This window comes from Hylobates moloch, unplaced genomic scaffold, assembly GCF_009828535.3.
Source record: "Hylobates moloch isolate HMO894 unplaced genomic scaffold, HMol_V3 SCAFFOLD_1, whole genome shotgun sequence".
Lineage (NCBI taxonomy): Eukaryota > Metazoa > Chordata > Mammalia > Primates > Hylobatidae > Hylobates > Hylobates moloch.
In genome coordinates this window covers 14,716,986-14,736,623 of record NW_026652276.1, presented here as the reverse complement: position 1 = coordinate 14,736,623, position 19,638 = coordinate 14,716,986, and the positions used below count along the sequence as shown (strand labels likewise).

At 40.4% G+C, this 19,638-nt stretch overlaps 1 protein-coding gene across 1 annotated transcript in view; it reads right to left on the bottom strand.

Annotated features, from left to right (window-relative positions):
• Nucleotides 1–19,638, bottom strand: part of COL4A4 (collagen type IV alpha 4 chain) — a 171,457-nt gene that overhangs the window by 46,591 nt on the left and 105,228 nt on the right. The window contains exons 26-35 of the mRNA XM_058437866.1: nucleotides 16,979–17,047; nucleotides 14,587–14,694; nucleotides 13,856–14,074; nucleotides 11,891–12,052; nucleotides 10,391–10,561; nucleotides 9,203–9,346; nucleotides 6,929–7,036; nucleotides 5,577–5,758; nucleotides 4,661–4,724; nucleotides 2,091–2,165 (exon numbers count right to left, since the gene is read on the bottom strand). Coding sequence (XP_058293849.1) covers nucleotides 2,091–2,165; nucleotides 4,661–4,724; nucleotides 5,577–5,758; nucleotides 6,929–7,036; nucleotides 9,203–9,346; nucleotides 10,391–10,561; nucleotides 11,891–12,052; nucleotides 13,856–14,074; nucleotides 14,587–14,694; nucleotides 16,979–17,047 — 1,302 coding nt within the window. The remainder of the gene's footprint in view (nucleotides 1–2,090; nucleotides 2,166–4,660; nucleotides 4,725–5,576; nucleotides 5,759–6,928; nucleotides 7,037–9,202; nucleotides 9,347–10,390; nucleotides 10,562–11,890; nucleotides 12,053–13,855; nucleotides 14,075–14,586; nucleotides 14,695–16,978; nucleotides 17,048–19,638) is intronic.

The window sequence follows — 19,638 nt, the reverse complement described above, 5'->3', positions numbered from 1 at the left end:
CTATCTTTGGGGTTTACATAAAAATACCAGTAAGTATGGGAAAATGTCTTCATGTTTTGTTGACTGATGATGATGATGACAATGATGATCATTGCACTTTATATTTGTATAGTCATTTTCAGTTTCAGTTTCTTTCATTTGATCCTCAGGACAATCCTGCAGTATGCGTAGGGCCAGTTTACAGGTGAGAAAACTACGCTCAGAGAAGATACTCTCAGCTTACCCAAGACCACAGGTGAAGTAATAATGGAGGTTGACTTTGAGCCACCGACTTTTCCCTTCTGAGGCTTCTCACTTTGATATTTGTCATGAACTCCCATAATGCTGACCTCAAAACTATTTTCCCCATCAAATGTATACTTCAGTTATACAGTTCAGTTAAAATATTATACTATCTAGGCTGGGCACAGTGCCTCGCACCTGTAATCCAAGCACTTTGGGAAGCCAAGGCAGGCAGATCACTTGAGGCCAGGAGTTTGAGACCAGCCTAGCCAACATGACGAAACTCCGTCTCTACCAAAAATACAAAAATCAGCTGGTGTGGTGGTGCAAACCTGTAGTTCCAGCTACTTGGGAGGCTAAGGTGGGAGAATTGCTTGAACTCGGAAGGTGGAGGTTGCAGTGAGCCTAGATCATGCCACTGCACTCCAGCCTGGGTGAAACAGCAAGACTTCATCTAAAAAAAAAATACATATATATATATATATACACTATCTAAATATATTTGTTCATGTCAGAGGTGAAAGACCCATAGGAAAGAGTGGGAAGAAGGTGGGAAAGGTAGTTTTTGCCACTGTACTAACTTTTTTTTGTTAGACTTCCATTTTAGCAATCTTACAGTATAAAAACAAAGAAAATAAAATTTCTCATATAGTTCTGCTCATAAAATATCTAATATTCTTTCTGTTATATGAAATGAAACACAGCTATTGCCAGAGGGAATTGTAAGGTAATGCACAAAATTATTAATACGAGGTGTTTTAATTTACAAGGTACCCATCTAAACACAAACCTGGTTTCTAACCTGACCACTATTGGTCGAATGCCCTGGGGTATAACTTATTTAACCAGGCATCTGTGGATGGACATTTGTTCCATTCAAACAGTGCATATTCCTGGGCATGCATTTTTGTACACTTGTCTGATTACTGACTCCAGATAAATTCCTAGGATAATTCCTAAATCAAGCGATATGCATATTTTAAATATTGATGAATTTCTATAGGGTCCAGAAAGGGAGTACCAATTAATATCTCCAACATTTTCTGAAACATAAACATATATGAGTTAAACCAATAGAGCATTCTGTCCTAAGGCTGCTTTCCCCTCTAGGGGTCCTGTTCTGTTGGCTTGAACTCAAATGGTTTCCCTTTCCCTGTAAAGCATGGAGCTGTGCATAACACTGGCACCCCCCTTCTGCTGTGAGTCATCTAACGTAGCCAGTTGTGGCCTCAACTGTCACAAGAACTCAATGATGCATCACAATCCATTCTGAAGGATTCCATGTTAATTATTATTGAGAAGCAAAATACTGTTTAAAATGACTTAGATTTCTTGTTGGTGATGAGGTTTATGTTTCCTTGATTTGGTTTCATTTTTAGTAAATTAAAATAGATTCAATGATAGCTCAACAATGGTGCGCCACTTACACTGGCATGTGCTTTTCTCAGTAGAAAGAGAGCTGGAATGACAACCTGTAGCTGTAGTCATTGTGAGTGGTTACTGCGAATGCATCATTTTAAATGATAGAGGGTGCAAAATGGTCCAGATTTTAATTGTCTGCAATATCCATTTTTTAGTTTGCCAAAATATGGGCATGCCTGGGGAGTTTATTATTGTGTCAACATCATCGGTCACATGAGCCATGATGGAAAAATGATTGCGAATCCCTAGTATATAACCCTGGTGTTCTTCTAGGCCAGGCAAGAAATGCTATGGAAGTGTTTATATATAACCCGTTTTATCTATACCTTAATGCACGAAGGGGGAAGAAAATATTGATACGATCATTGCCAGCTAGAAGTAATTGTTCTGCTTTTCAAAATAATCTATTTTTTGTTTGTTTTAGTAAGAAAAATATGCAGCTATACCTGGGCATCCAGGGCTACCTGGCTCACCCTTTGGACCAGGTGGACCAAAGTGACTGGCAGGGTCACCTTTGTTTCCTGAAAGGGATAAAATGCATGTGACATTATTTTAGACAATTTAATTTGGTCTCATACAGGTGACAATAACGTTTATGGTATTTGTCTGTATAGCTTATCTTCAGATATTTTAGGAGAGTATTTTTAAATACTTTAATTCTAAACAAGAATAGAAATATAGATGCAAGATGCAATTTACATACCACACACACACACACACACGGTTTTAGAATACATCACAATCATAAGAATCTCCAGGTATTGATAAGTTTGAGTTTTTAAGTCCTGAAAAATTTTTCAAATTTAGGTTTCTATTTAAGAAATTATTTGGCATTGAGTGACTACATCCTTATGTTTTAGAAACAAAAAGCAAAAATTGTAACTGTTTTGGCTGCTACAATCATATTTCAAGCTCTTTTATAAGGCAGCTCAACTCAGTGTCCTTGCAAAAAGAAAATCACAAAGGCACACTGCATTGATGACAAGAGATGGCACATTCAAAAGCCACTATAGGCCATGACTCCCACAGTCCCACAAAGCTACTGGACACTCCATAATGCCTCCAGACACAAGGACCAACATTATGGTTGGGAGCTAGTTTGAAGTGGAGGACTCAAAATGGAGTGGGAGGAAAGGCAACAAAATAGACGGGGTTTCAAGAGAATTAGAGAGGTAAGTTAGATGTATCTTATAGTAATTGCCCATTTACACCCCTTTCTAAAGGGGTTCCACCAGCACCTTGTGGAAGTCTTTCTCCTATCTGATTTTACTCATAATAATGGCCAGTTGCTTGAGGGGTGGGATTCTGGCCCATTCCAGATCAAAGAAGTCTTTCCTTGAGAAGATGGAATAAGAAAGAGAGAATTTGAAGTCCTTGGCTATTGGGGCAGAAACCAAAAGCATTATCATGAGTTGTCTTGATGTAGAACATATTGGAGTACAACCCAACATATCCAGAAATATCTAGAAAAGATACTGTGTAGAGAGAAATGAAGCCAGTTGGTAGACAGGTAAGTAAATAAATAGACCATGGGAAAAAGTGAGAAATCATGGATTGCCTAAGGGCTAGGGTCCCTTGAGCTTTGTCAGAACTATGTCTCCTATCTGTGGGATCCGTGAGACATCTTTTGACTCCAGGTTTCTTGAGTGCATTTCAATTCCTTGTAAGCATGGCCCAATACAAGTATGAAGGAAGTGAGAAGAGGTAGGTTTTTGCTGTGAAAGAATGGTAAAGAGACTATAGTATAGGTAAGCAGAAAAGGAGTGACTTCTGAACCCTGAAGTTATAAAATATCAAAATCAAATATAAAACTTTTTCTATTTGTAACCATTTCCCAAGAAGGGATCTATATTATTCTTTCTGAAGAAATAAGCCCACACAGGTCATGTTTCTTACAGCATTTAGCATATTATTTATAGAGTGTCTTTCAAAGTATTAAGAGGATTGTAGGTGGTTCATTAATTAGTATTTTATATTCTAAATTTCTTTTAACTTATATCAAAATAAAGGATAACTGCATGTTAACCTGTGAATTTACAGCTAGTTAGGCTAAGGCTAAGGTTAAAAAGGTAAATCATTTTAAAGTACATTTAAAGAAAAATATTAACCCAATGGTATACCAAGATAGTAAAACTATTAAAGGTTTTATGCAAACATTGCAACTAAGATATCCTGCTCTTTGTTGTTTGTCTGAATAAAGGGTTAATGAAGCCTCTCTTTCACTAGAATGTTAGGTGTGTTACAATGCAGCACTGTTTTTGACACAAGGTAAACTAAGGCCCATGGGGCCAAATCTAGCCTGCAGCCAATTTTGTAAATAAAGTTCTATTGGAAAACAGCCACACTCCTTTGTTTACATATAGTCTATGGCTGCTTTCACACTATAACAACACAGTTAAATAGTTGTGACTGAGACCATATGGCCCAACAAGCTGAAAATTGTTATGATCTGGCCCTTTAGGAAAAAAATATTTTGCTGACCTTGACTTATAGTAAAAATAAATAAATAAATAACCCAATTTTAAATTACATCTATCTTGGGACTTCTTAAGTGAACTCTTAGCACCTGCTGGAAAGTCTTGGCTTTAGCCTCTATGTCCTAACTGGGACTCTAAAAGCTGTACTTATGGAGTCCTTAGAAAAGATACTGGCTCCTGTGGGACACAGGGTTTCTAAGCCAAGGTGGGCACTGCCCACTGACGTGGATCTGTTCTCCTTGCAACTGAGCTGTTACTTGAGGGGCTGCAGTCACTCCATGGACTGCTGCTGGGACTCTCATGGAGGAGGAAGACACAAAGAGCCTGCAGGCATGCTGTTTTCTATCTGATACCCTTGGATCTGAGTGACAACTGTAGAACATTTGGATCTTGAGTGTTTGACTGTCTAAGAAGAGCCCCTTGGGTGTTACAGTTTCTTTGACATACTTTGCTTATCATGTAAAAGGCACTTGTTTACAATGTTATAAACACTCAGAACTATGCATTTGACACATGGCTTCTGTATCTCCAAACCATACCTTTAGGTCCTCTTGCTCCATCAATTCCTGAAAATCCAGGGATACCTGGAGAACCTGGCTCACCCTGACAGTTTAATGAAACAAAAGGCCTAATCAGATTTCAAATACAAATGGCACATGCACAACACGATCCAGTTGTAATTTTCTGTAACTAATTTGGGTTTTGTAATTTGCAGTGGTAATGAAAGTTGAAATGCATTGCAAACCTCCCACTACATGTATCTAGTTTTTCAAAGTTGATTCAGCTCCCCCAGAATTAGAGTTCTCAGTAGCAACTGGTAGCATCCCATTCTCTATACTTGGTTGTGAAACAGTAATTGTGTTACTAATTTGAATTTTAAATTACAAGTAAACAAGTTGATACTAAATAAAATAGTATTATAAGTCATCGCATATGAAAGACTTTACAAATCCATTTCATTCCAAAAGATGGATAGTGAGTTATGCATTTTCCAGAAGTATAATGTTGGCAAATACACCTATTGTACCTCCTGGATTCTGAAAGGGTATTTTACTCACGGTTGTGAAGACTAAATATATTGAAAGCAAAATCTGTGATATCTGAAACTGGAAGACTTTAAAGACAGGATTTGGGTGATTTTTCAGGACAACTTTCATTCCAGTAAACCAGTGGTCATGAGGCAAGTCTTCATGGGTGGTTTAAACCAGGCTGGGGGATAGCGATTATGTGACTTGGTCCTCTATGTTAGGGGAACCAGGCAGGAGCACTGATCAGAAATGTCAGTTTCATCGTGGCCTTCAAGAAGGCTCTATTTTCTCCTTGGGCTACACCTTACATTCTAAAAGCCAGTGAAAGGGCAATGGTGTATACGCTGGCAAATTATAGCTCCTTAAGGACATCCTAAGAGCAGAAAGGTTTTATTATCTCTTCCCCCACAAAGCAGTAGCCCCTTACCTGGTCACCTGGAAGTCCTGGAAAACCAATGAACCCTCTTAGACCAGTTGAGCCTGGAGGGCCTGGGGGTCCAGGAGGCCCTGGCTGACCTTTCTCACCAGGTTCCCCTCTGTGAAATCCAGGTGGTCCATATCTTCCCGGCTCTCCTCTTCTCCCTTGCATCCCGGGAGTTCCTTTATCACCTGACGAAGTTGGAAGTGTTACAGGTCTCTGCTGAAATTTTGAGCTAGGTGATAGTTAGGCTGAGGGACCTGGTCCTACTTTTAGGAGATAAAGCCAAAGGTATTGAGGATTCTGATTCCTGCCCCAAGCCGCTTCCTGATCATTTCTGGCTTCAGTGACCTCACTGATGAAAGAAGCTGCCTGGGAACATCTAAGGACTACCAGAGGTGGGAGGGAGCACACAGGATTATTTGCTTCAGCTGCTTATTTTACAAATGAAGAAGCACTTACCCAGGAAAGTTAAAATATTTGCCCTCTAACAACTAGCTGAGAGAAGCCAAGATAAGCACCTCATGCAGATTAAGTCTGACCTTGGAAGAGCACAGAAATGGGGTTGTCAAAAATCGTCACTCTGCAATGTTTCTGTGGACCATTAGCATGGGCACTGGGGCGTCTGTTAGAAAGACAGGATCCCTGGCTGCCCCAGAGCTGCTGAATCAGAATCTGCATTTTAACAAGCTCTCCAGGTGATTAATGTGCACTGAAGTTTGAGAGGCACTGGTCTTAATGACTTCAACAGTCATTGTGCTATTCACTTTAAAACCAACTACCAAACCTGAAACCAGTATTCCATGTATAGCTCAGGCTGATCCTAGTTTAGAATATCCAAATCTAGGAATACACAGGAACTTCAGCTAAATTTTAGCATGGAGAAGCAAAAAATGTACCACAAGGTTTATTTGTGTTTATTTATACCTAAAAAAATGGCCTTTTCTCACAGTGGCTCACGCCTGTAATCCAGTGGCTCACAGCCTCCTTGTGGGAAGCCGAGGCGGGTGGATCACCTGAGGTCAGGACTTTGAGACCAGACTGGCCGACATGGTGAAACCCCCATCTCTACTAAAAATACAAAAATTAGCCAGGCATGGTAGCACGCACCTGTAATTCCAGCTACTCGGGAGGCTGAGGCAGGAGAATCGCTCGAACCTGGGAGGCAGAGGCAGAGGTTGCAGTGAGCCGAGACAGTGCCACCGCACTCCAGCCTGGGCAACAAGAGCAAAACTCTATCTCAAAAAAAAAAAAAAAAAAAGTCTTTTCTAATCTCAGTGTTATTGGGGAAAGTTGCCTAACACATGTGATCTGTAAAGATGTCAACTTATTTGAGATGGTTAAAAACTCTAAGTGTTTACCCCTTTCTCCTGGGAATCCATCATCTCCAGGAGGTCCAGGTTCCCCAGGTTTTCCCTTTATGGAAATGATAGCCATTTCTCCTTCATCTCCGGGAGGTCCTGTGGCTCCTATGGATATTAATTATGCAAGAACAAAATGAACAGGAACATCGCACACATAATTTATCCATTACCACATTTCACTCCCAAATCACAAATTCCCACTTAACCTACGAAGCTGTGTTTATGTAGATCACAAAATGTCACCATTGTTGGCTGATTTCCTAAAGGAAGGCCAGTCATCTTTTACATTCCTGACCCCACTTGTCCAGCCAGAGTCTGGTGTACCAAGAGTGCTCACTGAATGTTTGCCAAATTCAACCAAACCAGGGTCTTCACTGAGGTTAAGACAGATTTGAAAAGTTCTAGTCAACAAAAAATGTCGCTTTGTTCTATAAAATTTGAATTTGCCCATCTCATATTTCCAGTTCCATATCTCCTCCTAGCCATCCTCTCTTACTTTCCTTATATTAAAAGAACAGATACTTATCTCAATGTGGCACTCCTCACACTGACTTCCGAAAGGTAGGAAGGGCATACTGTACTTCTGCCTGATTTTGCAAACACTGCCCAGCTGTAACAGTGTGCAGGCGTGGGCTCCTACCAGCTTGACGAGTGCCAATTACCACAATTCAAGAACACTGCAAGCCAGTTGTTAAACCATTGCTAAATTTAAATCAGCCATGGCGGGAGTATTTACGCCATGGCACTCAGCAAACACTATAAACCACGGTGCTTTTTTTTTTATTTATTTCAAAGAACTAGTTTACTAGCCCATCACTGGCGTTAGTCCAAATTTTAATTTTTAGTGAGATAATTGTATAGTAGCATAATAGCACAGCAAACATCACTTATCTAAGCTAGCAAAGAGTGACTCTTTGATTCCTTGATTCCACATAAATAATTTACAAGCTAGTAAAACAAAAAATTGTGGTAGAATCAATCAACTAAGAAGAAAAGGTAATTTTAATTCAATATGAGGCTACTTGCCCAAAAGGCCTTAAGGGCAAAAATCTTTGGGTCTGAAAATTGTCAAGCATTTTTTCTCAACACTGGAAAGGAAATACTACCTTCACTCATTAGTGCCCCAGGACTAAGGAGTAGGAATAAACATTTAACAGGGATGGGGACATAATATTTAAACCATTGGTCTCAAAACTTATTTTTCATAGTAAAGAAAACTTTTTTTTTCTTTTTTTTTTTTTTTTTTGGAGACGGAGTCTCGCTCTGTCGCCCAGGCTAGAGTGCAGCAGCACGATCTCGGCTCACTGCAAACTCCGCCTCCCAGGTTCATGCCATTCTCCTGCCTCAGCCTCCCGACTAGCTGGGACTACGGGCGCCCACCACCACGCCCAGCTAATTTTTTGTAGTTTTAGTAAAGACAGGGTTTCACCGTGTTACCCAGGATGGTCTCGATCTCCCGACCTCGTAATCCGCCCACCTCAGCCTCCCAAAGTGCTGGGATTACAGGCATGAGCCACCACACCTGGCCAGAAAACTTTTTTTTCAAAGTAAGCTTGGGGAAACTCTACTCGTGGCCCAGATGAAAGTGGACTCCGGGTAGTTCAGAAGTTGGCAAACTGCAGCCCATGGGCCAAATCCTTCCTGCTGCCAGTTTCTCTACAGCACATGAGATGCGAATGGTTTTTACACTGTGAAATGGTTGAGAGGTAAAACTCAAAAACAAGGTAATATTTCGTGGTGTGAAAATTATATGAAATCCAAACCTTAGTATCCATAAATACCATCTTACTGAAAATTTTATTTTATGTTTGTTTCTGTGTTTGTCTATGTCTGCTTTCATGCTACAAAAGCAGACTTGAGTTGTGACAGAGACCAGATGGCCTGCAAAGCCTGAAATTGTTATTATCAGGCTTTTTACAGGAAATGCTTACCAATCTCTGTTCTAACTGAAACAGGTTGGAGAACAAGAGCCCCCTTTCCCAAAAGGTGAGAAAGTTCTCTGAAACCTAGAAGCTATAAATCAATGCATTAAGAACCACTTGTTAATTTGTTTTCAATTAATAGAGCAATTCATTTGTCATCTATACGTAATAAGATTAAGAGGTAAAGAAAATGAATTTTGTTTAAAATTCTAAAACAAATACCATAGAACTAAAAGGAGGAGGAATCCAAGCTTCAGACAAGTCCTATTTTATTTTTCAGAGATCACATTTCTAGGTTTAGATCAAATACCAGAAACAAATGCACGTTGCATGGCTGTATTTTATTTACCTTTGGCCCCTCTCAGTCCCCGGTCTCCGGGAAGGCCAGACATGCCCTTCTCTCCGGGTTCTCCCTTTGTGCCAGGACATCCGTCTGCACCAGGCTTTCCTCTTTCTCCGGGAAAACCTGGGAAACCAGGCAGCCCCCGGGGTCCTGGTGAAATGAGAGCATAAAGTTTTAGGAAAATATTTTATTTGTTATTTATTTTTTCAGGGGTGGGAGGTGGACAGAGTCTCACTCTGTCACCCAGGCTGAAGTGCAGTGGCACAATCTCGGCTCATTGCAACCTCTGCCTCCCAAATTCAAGCGATTCTCCTCCCTCAGCCTCCCGAGTAGCTGGGATCACAGGCATGAGCCACCGCACTTGGCTAATTTTTGTATTTTTAGTAGAGACGGAGTTTCACCATGTTGGCCAGGCTGGTCTCAAACTCCTAGCCTCAAGTGATCCACCCGCCTTGGCCTCCCAAAGTCCCTCACACCTGGGATTATAGGTGTAAGCCACTGTGCCTGGCCCTGGGAAAACATTTTACAGGCTAGTATGATTCTTTTATATTGTGTTTCTTGTAGTTCATCTACAGATGCAAACTCCTGCCTAACACTGAGTTTGTATTCAAGGTAAACAATTGTCAACCTCACTGCACTTAGCAGCTGGGCTCGGTTGGGCACGGTGGCTCAGACCTGTAATCCTAGCACTATGGAGACCAAGGCAGGAGGATCCTTGAGGCCAGGATTTCAAGATCAGCCTGGCTAAAATAGCAAGATCCTGTCTCCTAAAAAAAAAAAAAAAAAAAATCCATGCTCTGAGCCCTGTCCTCAGTTTCCTACCTACAGACCTGAAGTGTGGGCCCTGATGTGTCTGAGTCTTGATCCCCTAATTCGGGGTAGGATGAGAGTGGGGACCCCATCCAAAATAAAAATGCACCTTTCCCAACCCTAGGAGTTTACCGTGCTACCCATTCCTCATGAATTCTGTGGCCCTAACACCTTCAAACCCCTTTTCCCATTGACCGGCACAGAAACATTCTGCCACTGGAAATAACGATACAGAAGACAAGAGCAAGGGAGGCATCATTAAGGGAAGGACAAAGCCAGACTAACAGTTAACTCTTTTTGAGTGGTCATCTGTCCAGTCTTCACTTGGCAGTGGATTTCATGTTTCTAAGATGGGAGGACATCATGGAAAAGCACACTACCTACCCTTTGGACCTGGAGGACCAGGTAGCCCATCATCCCCAAAGGGACCTGGGATTCCTGGGAGGCCTGGGGGACCATGTGTCCCAGGCCGTCCTGGGAGTCCGGAGAGACCTTTCATTCCAGCTGGCCCGGGAGGCCCCACATCTCCCGGCTGTCCTTTCCCACCTGGAGCACCTAAGACAAACCACAGTGACCACAGTGTGTGAAGGCTGAACACTGGCTTCACACACAGCAGGAAAAACATACAGTAGCTTAAACAATGCATTAAACAACAGTAAAACAATATTTGTTGGCTAAAATAATAGTAGCAACTTTCCATCAATCTAAGAATATATTTTTTTCTATCTGCCATAAATAGAAAGGCAGATCATTTGAGTAAATGTTTCCCAGTAGGGATGAATAAAGATTATAAAAATATTTTTAACAGAAAACAAAAAGAAAAAACAAACATTGTATTTGTATTTCCTCTTGGTGGAGGGAAACTAATAGAAGAAAACTTTCCAGGTTTTTCCTGAAGCTCTACAGCCGAGTGAACTTCAAGCAGAAGTCAGAGCCGATGTCTAGCATTATGGGTGCTAGAAATATGGCTGTAGCGGAAAGTTTTGCCTCAATCTGGTTTTAATTTTTCGAGTGCATATATTACTGCATTTGGATAAAAGCAATGGGATTTAAATGACAGAGTAAACAATGTGAATAGTGAAATAAAGATCATATTGAAAACAGCCCCTGCTATGTTCTGAACGTGTCCCACCAAAATTCATATGTTGAAAGTTAATCACCAATGTGATAGTATTAAGAGGTGAAGTCTTGGGGAGGTGATTAAGTCATAAGGGCAGAGCCCTCATGAATAAGATTGGTGACCTTATTAAAGAGGTGCAAAAGAGCTGTTTACCCCATCCGCCTGTGAGGACACGAGGAAGGCACACCAGATCTGCTGGCAGCTTGACTTCCCAGCCTCCTGAGCCATAAGAAACAAATTTCTGTTGTTTATAAATTGCCTAGCTTAAGGTATTTGGTAGAGCAGTGCGAATGGAGTAAAGCAGCCTCCCTGCACCTTGTATTAGGAGAAACTCCAGGGGTCTCTTGTGTTCCTATGTCTTCCTGGGTATGCCAAGAATGCACGATCCTGATGCTCTTTACCTGGGAAACTTCTCAAGCTTGTGTTTTTCAGCAAGCACCCTTGATAGACGATATAGCACTTTCCTCAATAGGAAAAGCAGGCTTTCTCACAGGTTGCTATAAAGCAGTGGTTCCTTGGCTCAGGGCTCCTCTCATATAATGCAGCCCACTGTGTGTGTGGCCAACTAGCCCACTATGTTGCCCCATGAGACTTGGGTGACATGGAGAAGTGATGCAAACCAACATGAAACTCATGAGTAACGAAGTCCTTTGTCTCTGACTCAGGACTCTTGCTTCTGGCAGCATCCATAAAAGAGTAAAAGGGGAGCTTATTTAGTTGTAAGTAGGGTAAGCCCCAGACCCTTCACAGTTCTTGACACTTACCTGGGCTACCTGGATACCCAGGGAGTCCCGGTTGCCCTGGTATCCCTGGAGCACCTCTTTCACAGGAATGGCCAGGTGGACCTGGGACACCTGGAAACCCAGCATGTCCCTCTCTGCCTTTAGGACCTTTGAGACCTGGGAATCCAGGAATGCCAGCTGGCCCTGAAATGATACAATGTATCCATGACATTCATGACAAAAAACTATACAGATGGCCCATGATGAATTGTTCACGCATATCAATACTGGAGGTGAACATTTTCATCCTGAATCAGTGCTAAAATGGGTTAAGTCTTTGAATGGATTTTCTTATCATAGATGTAATGAGTGCCTTATGAACAGAGAAACAACGCATTGCTAAGTGAGTTACTTGATAAGGTTATGTGGACTGCAGTTGCCTATGCAAATAAGAAACCACTTCGTTCTTCCTAATTTTAATTAAACTCTAACTTTGCATCAGGCTTTACACCAAATCTCTACAATATTTACAAACCCAGTTTGCACTTCATGAATTTGCATTTTATGAGAGATTTCATCACTTGTATTCTCAAATTTCTACTCACTGGAAAGACAGTGTCATAATCTTCAGGAAAGCACATCCCCCATAATTCCACACCCCAACCCAAAAATCTACTTTGTTTTCCTACGTTTTCTTTACATTTTGGTTCATATGTTTACATTTAAAAATAGTGATCACAGTGCAAATTCAGTTGTTGGAGCACATCAGATTGCATATTAATCTGCAAATGTTTTCCATTTTGTTGCAGTCTTTACAAATATGATTTAAATTGCTAATGGCTGGATGGTATTCCTTTGAGAGATAGAGTGTGTGTGTATGTGTGTGTGTGTCTGTCTTTGTTCTTTCCAATTATTCCTCTGCTGTGGATAATACTACAAGGGCATTTTCATATCTATAACCTTCTTCCATTGAACACTTCCCCTAGATATATTTTCACAAGTGAGATAGTCAGATTACTGGGTCATTATTTTTATTGACTTACATCATGTTTCACCTGTTACTTTCCAATTAATTGTTTCTTTGAATATGAATATTTTTATTTACAAACCTCCATGCAAGCTCCTTGAGGGTGCTAATTCTCCTCCTCTCCTCCACATGTCCTGTGATAATGTACTCTAGTGGAAGCCTAATAAACACTGGCCCACCGACTTTTAGAAAAGAACCAGAATGTTCTTTGTAAACATCTGATCTGTGGTCCACATCTTGATCACCATCACCCAAGAGGGCCACTGAAGTTCAGAATGTGGGGCCCCACCCCAGAAATAATGAATCAGAATTCCTCAGACTGGGGTCCTGAAGACAATAATTTTAATGAGCTGCCCCACCCCCACTTGGTTATTTTTAAGTATATTAAAACCTGAAAAACTCCACTGGGGATCCTGAAGGATCCTTACTGATTTCAGAAGAGGATATGAATCAGTGTCCGGGCCATCTCCCTCTCTTGTGTTTGATGCCCTGCCTGCCACCCCAAATGGAATGAAAGTCCCTCTACCCTGTCTCCTGTCTGAAGACAGCTTGTCCTCTAGGCTCAGCTCATGCACGGCTCTCCCACAGTGTTCCCAGATGCCAGCTCACAGCTCCAGCCTCTAAACTACTCTTCCTCTTACAATCAGTCCTGCCTACCTTCCACCTGGCAACAGCCCCAGACAGGTTACACAGTCCCTGCTCTTGGCCTTTGCAGCACCAACATACTAGCTGCGGAATCAAATTGAGTTGAATGAACCACAGTGAGCTGCCCTGCATTTGAAAACAACCAATAAAATGCAAAGGCAAGCCTGGAGATTCAGGTTATTTGAAATGTAACCAGCACCCCAAATGAGGGAAAACACTTGGGTAAACTGTTTATATTCTACATGCCTAAGGCAAAATAATCTAAACATTCTTCAGTGACCTGTTCCAAAACTGAGCCAGCTCTGTGCACCAAAAGGACAGCAAAGCCCTCATACCTTCAGCCCCTGGACATCCCGGATCACCTCTGGGTCCTTTTATCCCTGGCACTCCTGAAAGACCCCTCTTTCCCGGGGGTCCCAGGGGACCAAATGCAGGGTCTCCCGGGATTCCTTTCTGACCGTTCACTCCTGGTGACCCGGGAGGGCCTGGGGGCCCAACAGGGGAGGACCCCCTTGCACCTGCAAAACCTGGATCTCCCATGTCACCACGAAAACCTATTTAACAACAAAAAAAATATTTTTAATGATAACATGTGCAAGTATAGAACCAATACATATAAGACTGACTTTGATACAAATACTTTTCTTAAAAACACAGGGGTACTTACTAAAATTAAGAGCAGTTTAACAGGTAACGTTGTTTTGCCACCTTTTGTAGAGGGAGAAACTGCAACTTTGTGTTTCCTATAAGCCAACGATGTCTCCCTAATTGCTCTCCTTCTCTGGCAAACATTCTGGCTGGACCGAGTAGTTTCAACAACATAATAGACAAATACTAGCCCATAACTTATGCTTCAAGGTGGAAGGAGCCTTGACAACTTATAAAATTATAATCTGAAAGTTATCACAATATAGCTAAGGGTCTATCAAGAAACACCATTTCCCTATTATCTAGGGATCCCTGGACCATTTCCTCAATGAAATTATCCATCGGTAGAAATGTTAAAAAGTTCCTGATAGATATTCCCAAAGCAGAAAAACAAACAAACAAAAAAAATCTCACTGACCAGGTGGACCTGGTATTTCCGACGTTCCTGGTGTGCCAGGTCTGCCTTTATGCCCATCTGAACCACTCAGCCCAGGGGCACCTTGGGGACCTGGAAATCCCTTTGGACCTAAACAATAACAACAAAACACAGACTCAATAAAACAAAATCTAATGTGAACAAAATGAGATGATTTTTTTAAGTCTATGTTAAGTCCTTTTAGAATATTTCTACTTTATGGAAGTAAGGATGTTGCCTATCCTGATTTACAAAACTATATTGTAAGTCATATGCTCCAAATAAATGTTTTCTAGGAGTGATTTTGTTAAGGCACTTTCTCAGAAGCCATCCTGTGAAGGATTCTTCCTGAAAGCCTTTGGAAATTTCACCACCATTCAGATGACTTTTTTTGGTATCTTCCCATGCTAGGTCTGAAACACGACTATGCAACCATTGTCCGCACTTGTAGGGGTAAAGAGGTGGTGGCCAGTGTCTATCTAGACAAGAAAGGATCAGATTAAAGACCAAAATCTATTTCCCTGCATCTTACTGAATTTGCCCTTAAATGAAGTATAGGCAAAAAGCACTTGCAAAAAGTAATTTTTTTTTTTTTTTTTGAGATAGAGTCTTGCTTTGTCACCCAGGCTGGAGAGCAGTGACGTGGTCTCGGCTCACTGCAAGCTCTGCCTCCTGGGTTCACGCCATTCTCCTGCCTCAGCCTCCAGAGTAGCTGGGATTGCAGGCGCCCGCCATCACGCCCGGCTAATTTTTTGTATTTTTAGTAGAGACAGGGTTTCACCGTGTTAGCCAGGATGGTCTCATCTCCTGACCTTGTGATCTACCCACCTCAGCCTCCCAAAGTGCTGAGATTACAGGCATGAGCCACCGCGCCCGGCCTACAGAATCTATTTTAAACCTTCTGTGATTTTCTACAAGGAGTTATCTCAGCTAAAATAACTTATAAATCATAAACTTCAATGGAGGCACAACTGTCAAATTAAAATTTGAGTATTCACTTCTCTCGAAGTTACAGCTGCTGAAAGTAATCAAACTTTTTTTTATCCATCCATGACCAGTAAAAGTAAAAATGAACGTTCAATCCATCAACGTGCAATTCTCCACTCTGCTGATACGGAATTATATTTCCGCACTCTTGTCATTGCCTTGTGGTGGGGCAGAGTGTAATTCCCTGCCCTTTTACCCAGGGCTTGGTCATGTGACTTGTTTTGGGAAATAGGAAATGAATGCCCATGATCCAATCAGAGGTGTGGAGGGAGCCTGTGAGCTGAGCCGGCCCTCTTGCATTTCTGCAATCACATGAGAAAAGCCTGGCCTTGCAATGAGATGCATGTTGCAACCCCAAACCTAACTTGGAGCTACACTCTAAGCCATCAGAGACCATCTTAGATCAGCTAAACCCAACCAACCTGCAGACCCATAAGATAGAAAATAAGTGTTTGTTGTAGCCCACTGAGATTTTGAGATTATTTACACATTATTGTCTTGAAATTTGATGGTAGAAAGAGTCAGTCAGTCATTATTCATGCTAGTAATGAATGGGTAGGGAACTCGAAACAAAGAAGAGTTAGGCAAAATATCTTAGATAGATTTTGGATTTAATTCATCTAAAAATAAGTGATTGATTCAAATGAAGCTGTTGCATGAATGTGCAAACGAGGACAGAGATATTTGGGCAATTATTTGGGCAAAAAAAATTTTTTTCAAATGTTTCTGATCAAATGTTGGTTCTCTTGGAAAGTAAAACTTACAATCAATAAACAAATGATCATTATCACTCTTGAGGCACAGGAAAGGAAAGAAGATACAGTTTTAAAACTTTTAGGCTGAGCACAGTGGCTCACACCTGTAATCCAAGCACTTTGGGAGGCTGAGGTGGGTGGATCACAAGGTCAGGAGTTCGAGACCAGCCTAACCAATATGGTGAAACCCTGTCTCTACCAAAACTACAAAAATTAGCCGGGCACAGTGGCGGGCACCTGTAGTACCAGCTACTTGGGAGACTGAGGCAGAAGAATCACTTGAACCTGGGAAGCGGAGGTTGCAGTGAGCTGAGATCACACCACTACACTCCAGTCTGGGAGACAAAGTGAGACTCCATCTCAAAAAAAAAACTTTCAAGGGACAGACATTTTAACTGATATGTAATCAAATCAAGGTAAATTTTGTTGCACAAAGATTTGAAAAGCCCACGTGGAGTGTTCTTGAACCAGCAGACTAGAGGCCCAACTACAAATTACTACAAATGCTGTTTTCCCCTATCTACGGTCCCTCAAAACTTTGGAAATGTCCTAACTAGTCTGAGGATTCACTATTGGTTTATCTGTCTTACTGGGTTTTTTTTTTTTTTTTACTCTGAGAAGTATATAAGACAGTAACTTCTCATTGATAATACCTGGAAGTCCATCAAAACCTGGAGGGCCTTGCCTCCCAGGGTAGGTTACGTTGCAAGAAATTGTGTCACCTGGAATGAGAAAAGAAAAGCAGCATTCACATAACTTGCAGCCCAGTGCAATGTGAGTCTGTCTCAATGACAACTTCCTCAAGATATTTTTCTGTATAGTATATGTAGAGTCAAAGAAAAAGAAGACTCCCAAGCATCATTAGATCACTTAAGCTGCTTTCATAGAGAATTTTTAGATTTTTCCTGAAATCTGAATTTCTACCGTCAGAAGAGTAATAAACATAATGAAGAAAAGAAATATATTGATTATAAAAAGTATAAGTTTCAATAATCTATAAAAGCAACGTAGATGATAAAATTGTAATGGAGATGAACTACATGGGTAGTAGATAATAATAATAATGTAATGGAGATCTATTAAATGCATATCTAACACAATACAATGAGAAGTTTCGACAAATCATGAAATAGCAGCAGGTGTCCAATGCTGAGTTCAGAAAATCTGACTCTTACTATGAACATGGGGAAACTGTGCAAATGAAGACGCTCGGCTAAATGTGAATAGCTACCATTTATTGAGGGCTAGGTGCTTCAAATATATTGTCTCATTTTTCTAATGACTTCGCAATCTAGTAGCATCATCCCTCATGTTAAAGAAAGATTTAAAGAAAGTTAATAAGGAGTTCAGGGTATGAATGAAAAAATTTCTAGAGAGATAGCTATCATCAATAAGATACCAAAGTTTGAGCCTCTCAGTTCCTGTCTCCTAAAATGGAATGTTTATCTTTTATAATAGAAATAATATCTCATAATGCATTTCTTTATATGCTCTCAGATCAAAGATATATGAGACGAATAAAAATGACATCAGATTTTGTTGGGTTCTAGACCATGAATTTATACCTTATCAAATACCAAGATACTTGCTTGCCTTTCTATGTTATCAAAACAAGAACTAGGCCGGGCGCGGTGGCTCACGCTTGTAATCCCAGCACTTTGGGAGGCCGAGGCGGGCGGATCACGAGGTCAGGAGATCGAGACCACAGTGAAACCCCGTCTCTACTAAAAAAAAAAAAAATACAAAAAATTAGCCGGGTGTGGTGGCGGGCACCTGTAGTCCCAGCTACTCGGAGAGGCTGAGATAGGAGAATGGCATGAACCCGGAAGGTGGAGCTTACAGTGAGCTGAGATTGCGCCACTGCACTCCAGCCTGGGCGACAGAGCGAGACTCCGTCTCAAAAAAAAAAAAAACAAGAACTAAGGATATTACTTTATTTTAAACTTCACAATTAGCAATGTAGCTCAAGATATATATACGTATTATAAAAGAAAAAAACTTAAAACTTTTTTGCCACCTTCTTAAGAGTTTTCAGCTATAATCCTGAAAGTCATTTTATTGTTGGAAATTCACATAACTGTAAAATATATTTAAAATACCTTATTTTTTCTCACTAGAATGCCAACAAATGGTTTTTCATGGACAAGGATAGTTTAAACGACATACTAGTTTTTAAAAATTAAAATATATAGTATTATCTCAAAAGACTTTAAAAATGATTCTATACTTTGAGTATATATATATACTGTATATACATATATGTAATTTTAATATAGTCTGAGTTCATACTGAGAAATGAAGGAAAAGCAATTTTGGTATGTCAAATAAATAAAACAACAAAGATATTTTAGCATCTTAAGGATGTGTTTTAACTATCGATTGTGTTGTAATGCTTTTATTTGTTTAACAAGGTACAAGGTTTGAACAGTGCCTGGATGACATTTTATTTAGCTGTTATGCCATAGCTATAATAACTTTGCCCAGAAGCAACTCATTTTAGCTTCCATGATTTCATGTGACATTCTGCCAAAAAAAATTCAAAATTACCTTTCTGGGTGAAAGCATGATAAATAAATTTAAAAAGCAATTCAGGATATGAACAAAAAAATTCTCTAGACAGACAGATATAATCAAGAAAAACCAATCAGAACTTCAACAAATGAAAGCCATACTGAGGGAATTACAAAATTCAGTGGAAAGTTTTAACAATAGACTAGAACAAGTAGAAGAAAGAATTTCAGAGCTCAAAGACAAGGCTTTTGAATTAACCCAATCGGACAAAAATAAAGAAAAAAAGAAATGAACAAAGTCTCTAAGACATATGGTATTAGTAAAACAGCCAAACCTAAGAATAATTGGTGTTCCTGAGGGAGAAGAAAAAAGAACTAATTTGAGGGAGTATTGAGGAAAACTTCCATGCCCTGGCTACAGATCTAGATAGCCAAAGCCAAGAAGCCTAAAGAACTCCTGGGAAATTCATTGCAAAAAGATCTTCACCACCAAGCCATATAGTTATCAGACTATCTAAAGTCAGAATGAAGGCAAGAATTCTAAGAGCAGTGAGATAAATGCATCAGATAACTTACAAATGAAAACCTATCAGACTTACAGCAGACTTCTTAGCAGAAACCTTACAAGCCAAAAGGCATTGGCGTCCTATCTTTAACCTCCTTAAACAGAACAACTGTTAGCCAAGAATTTCGTATCCCACAAAACTAAATTTCATAAATGAAGGAGAAATAAAGTCATTTTCAGACAAGCAAGTGCTGAGGAAATTTGTCACTACCAAACATGCACTACAAGAAATGCTAAA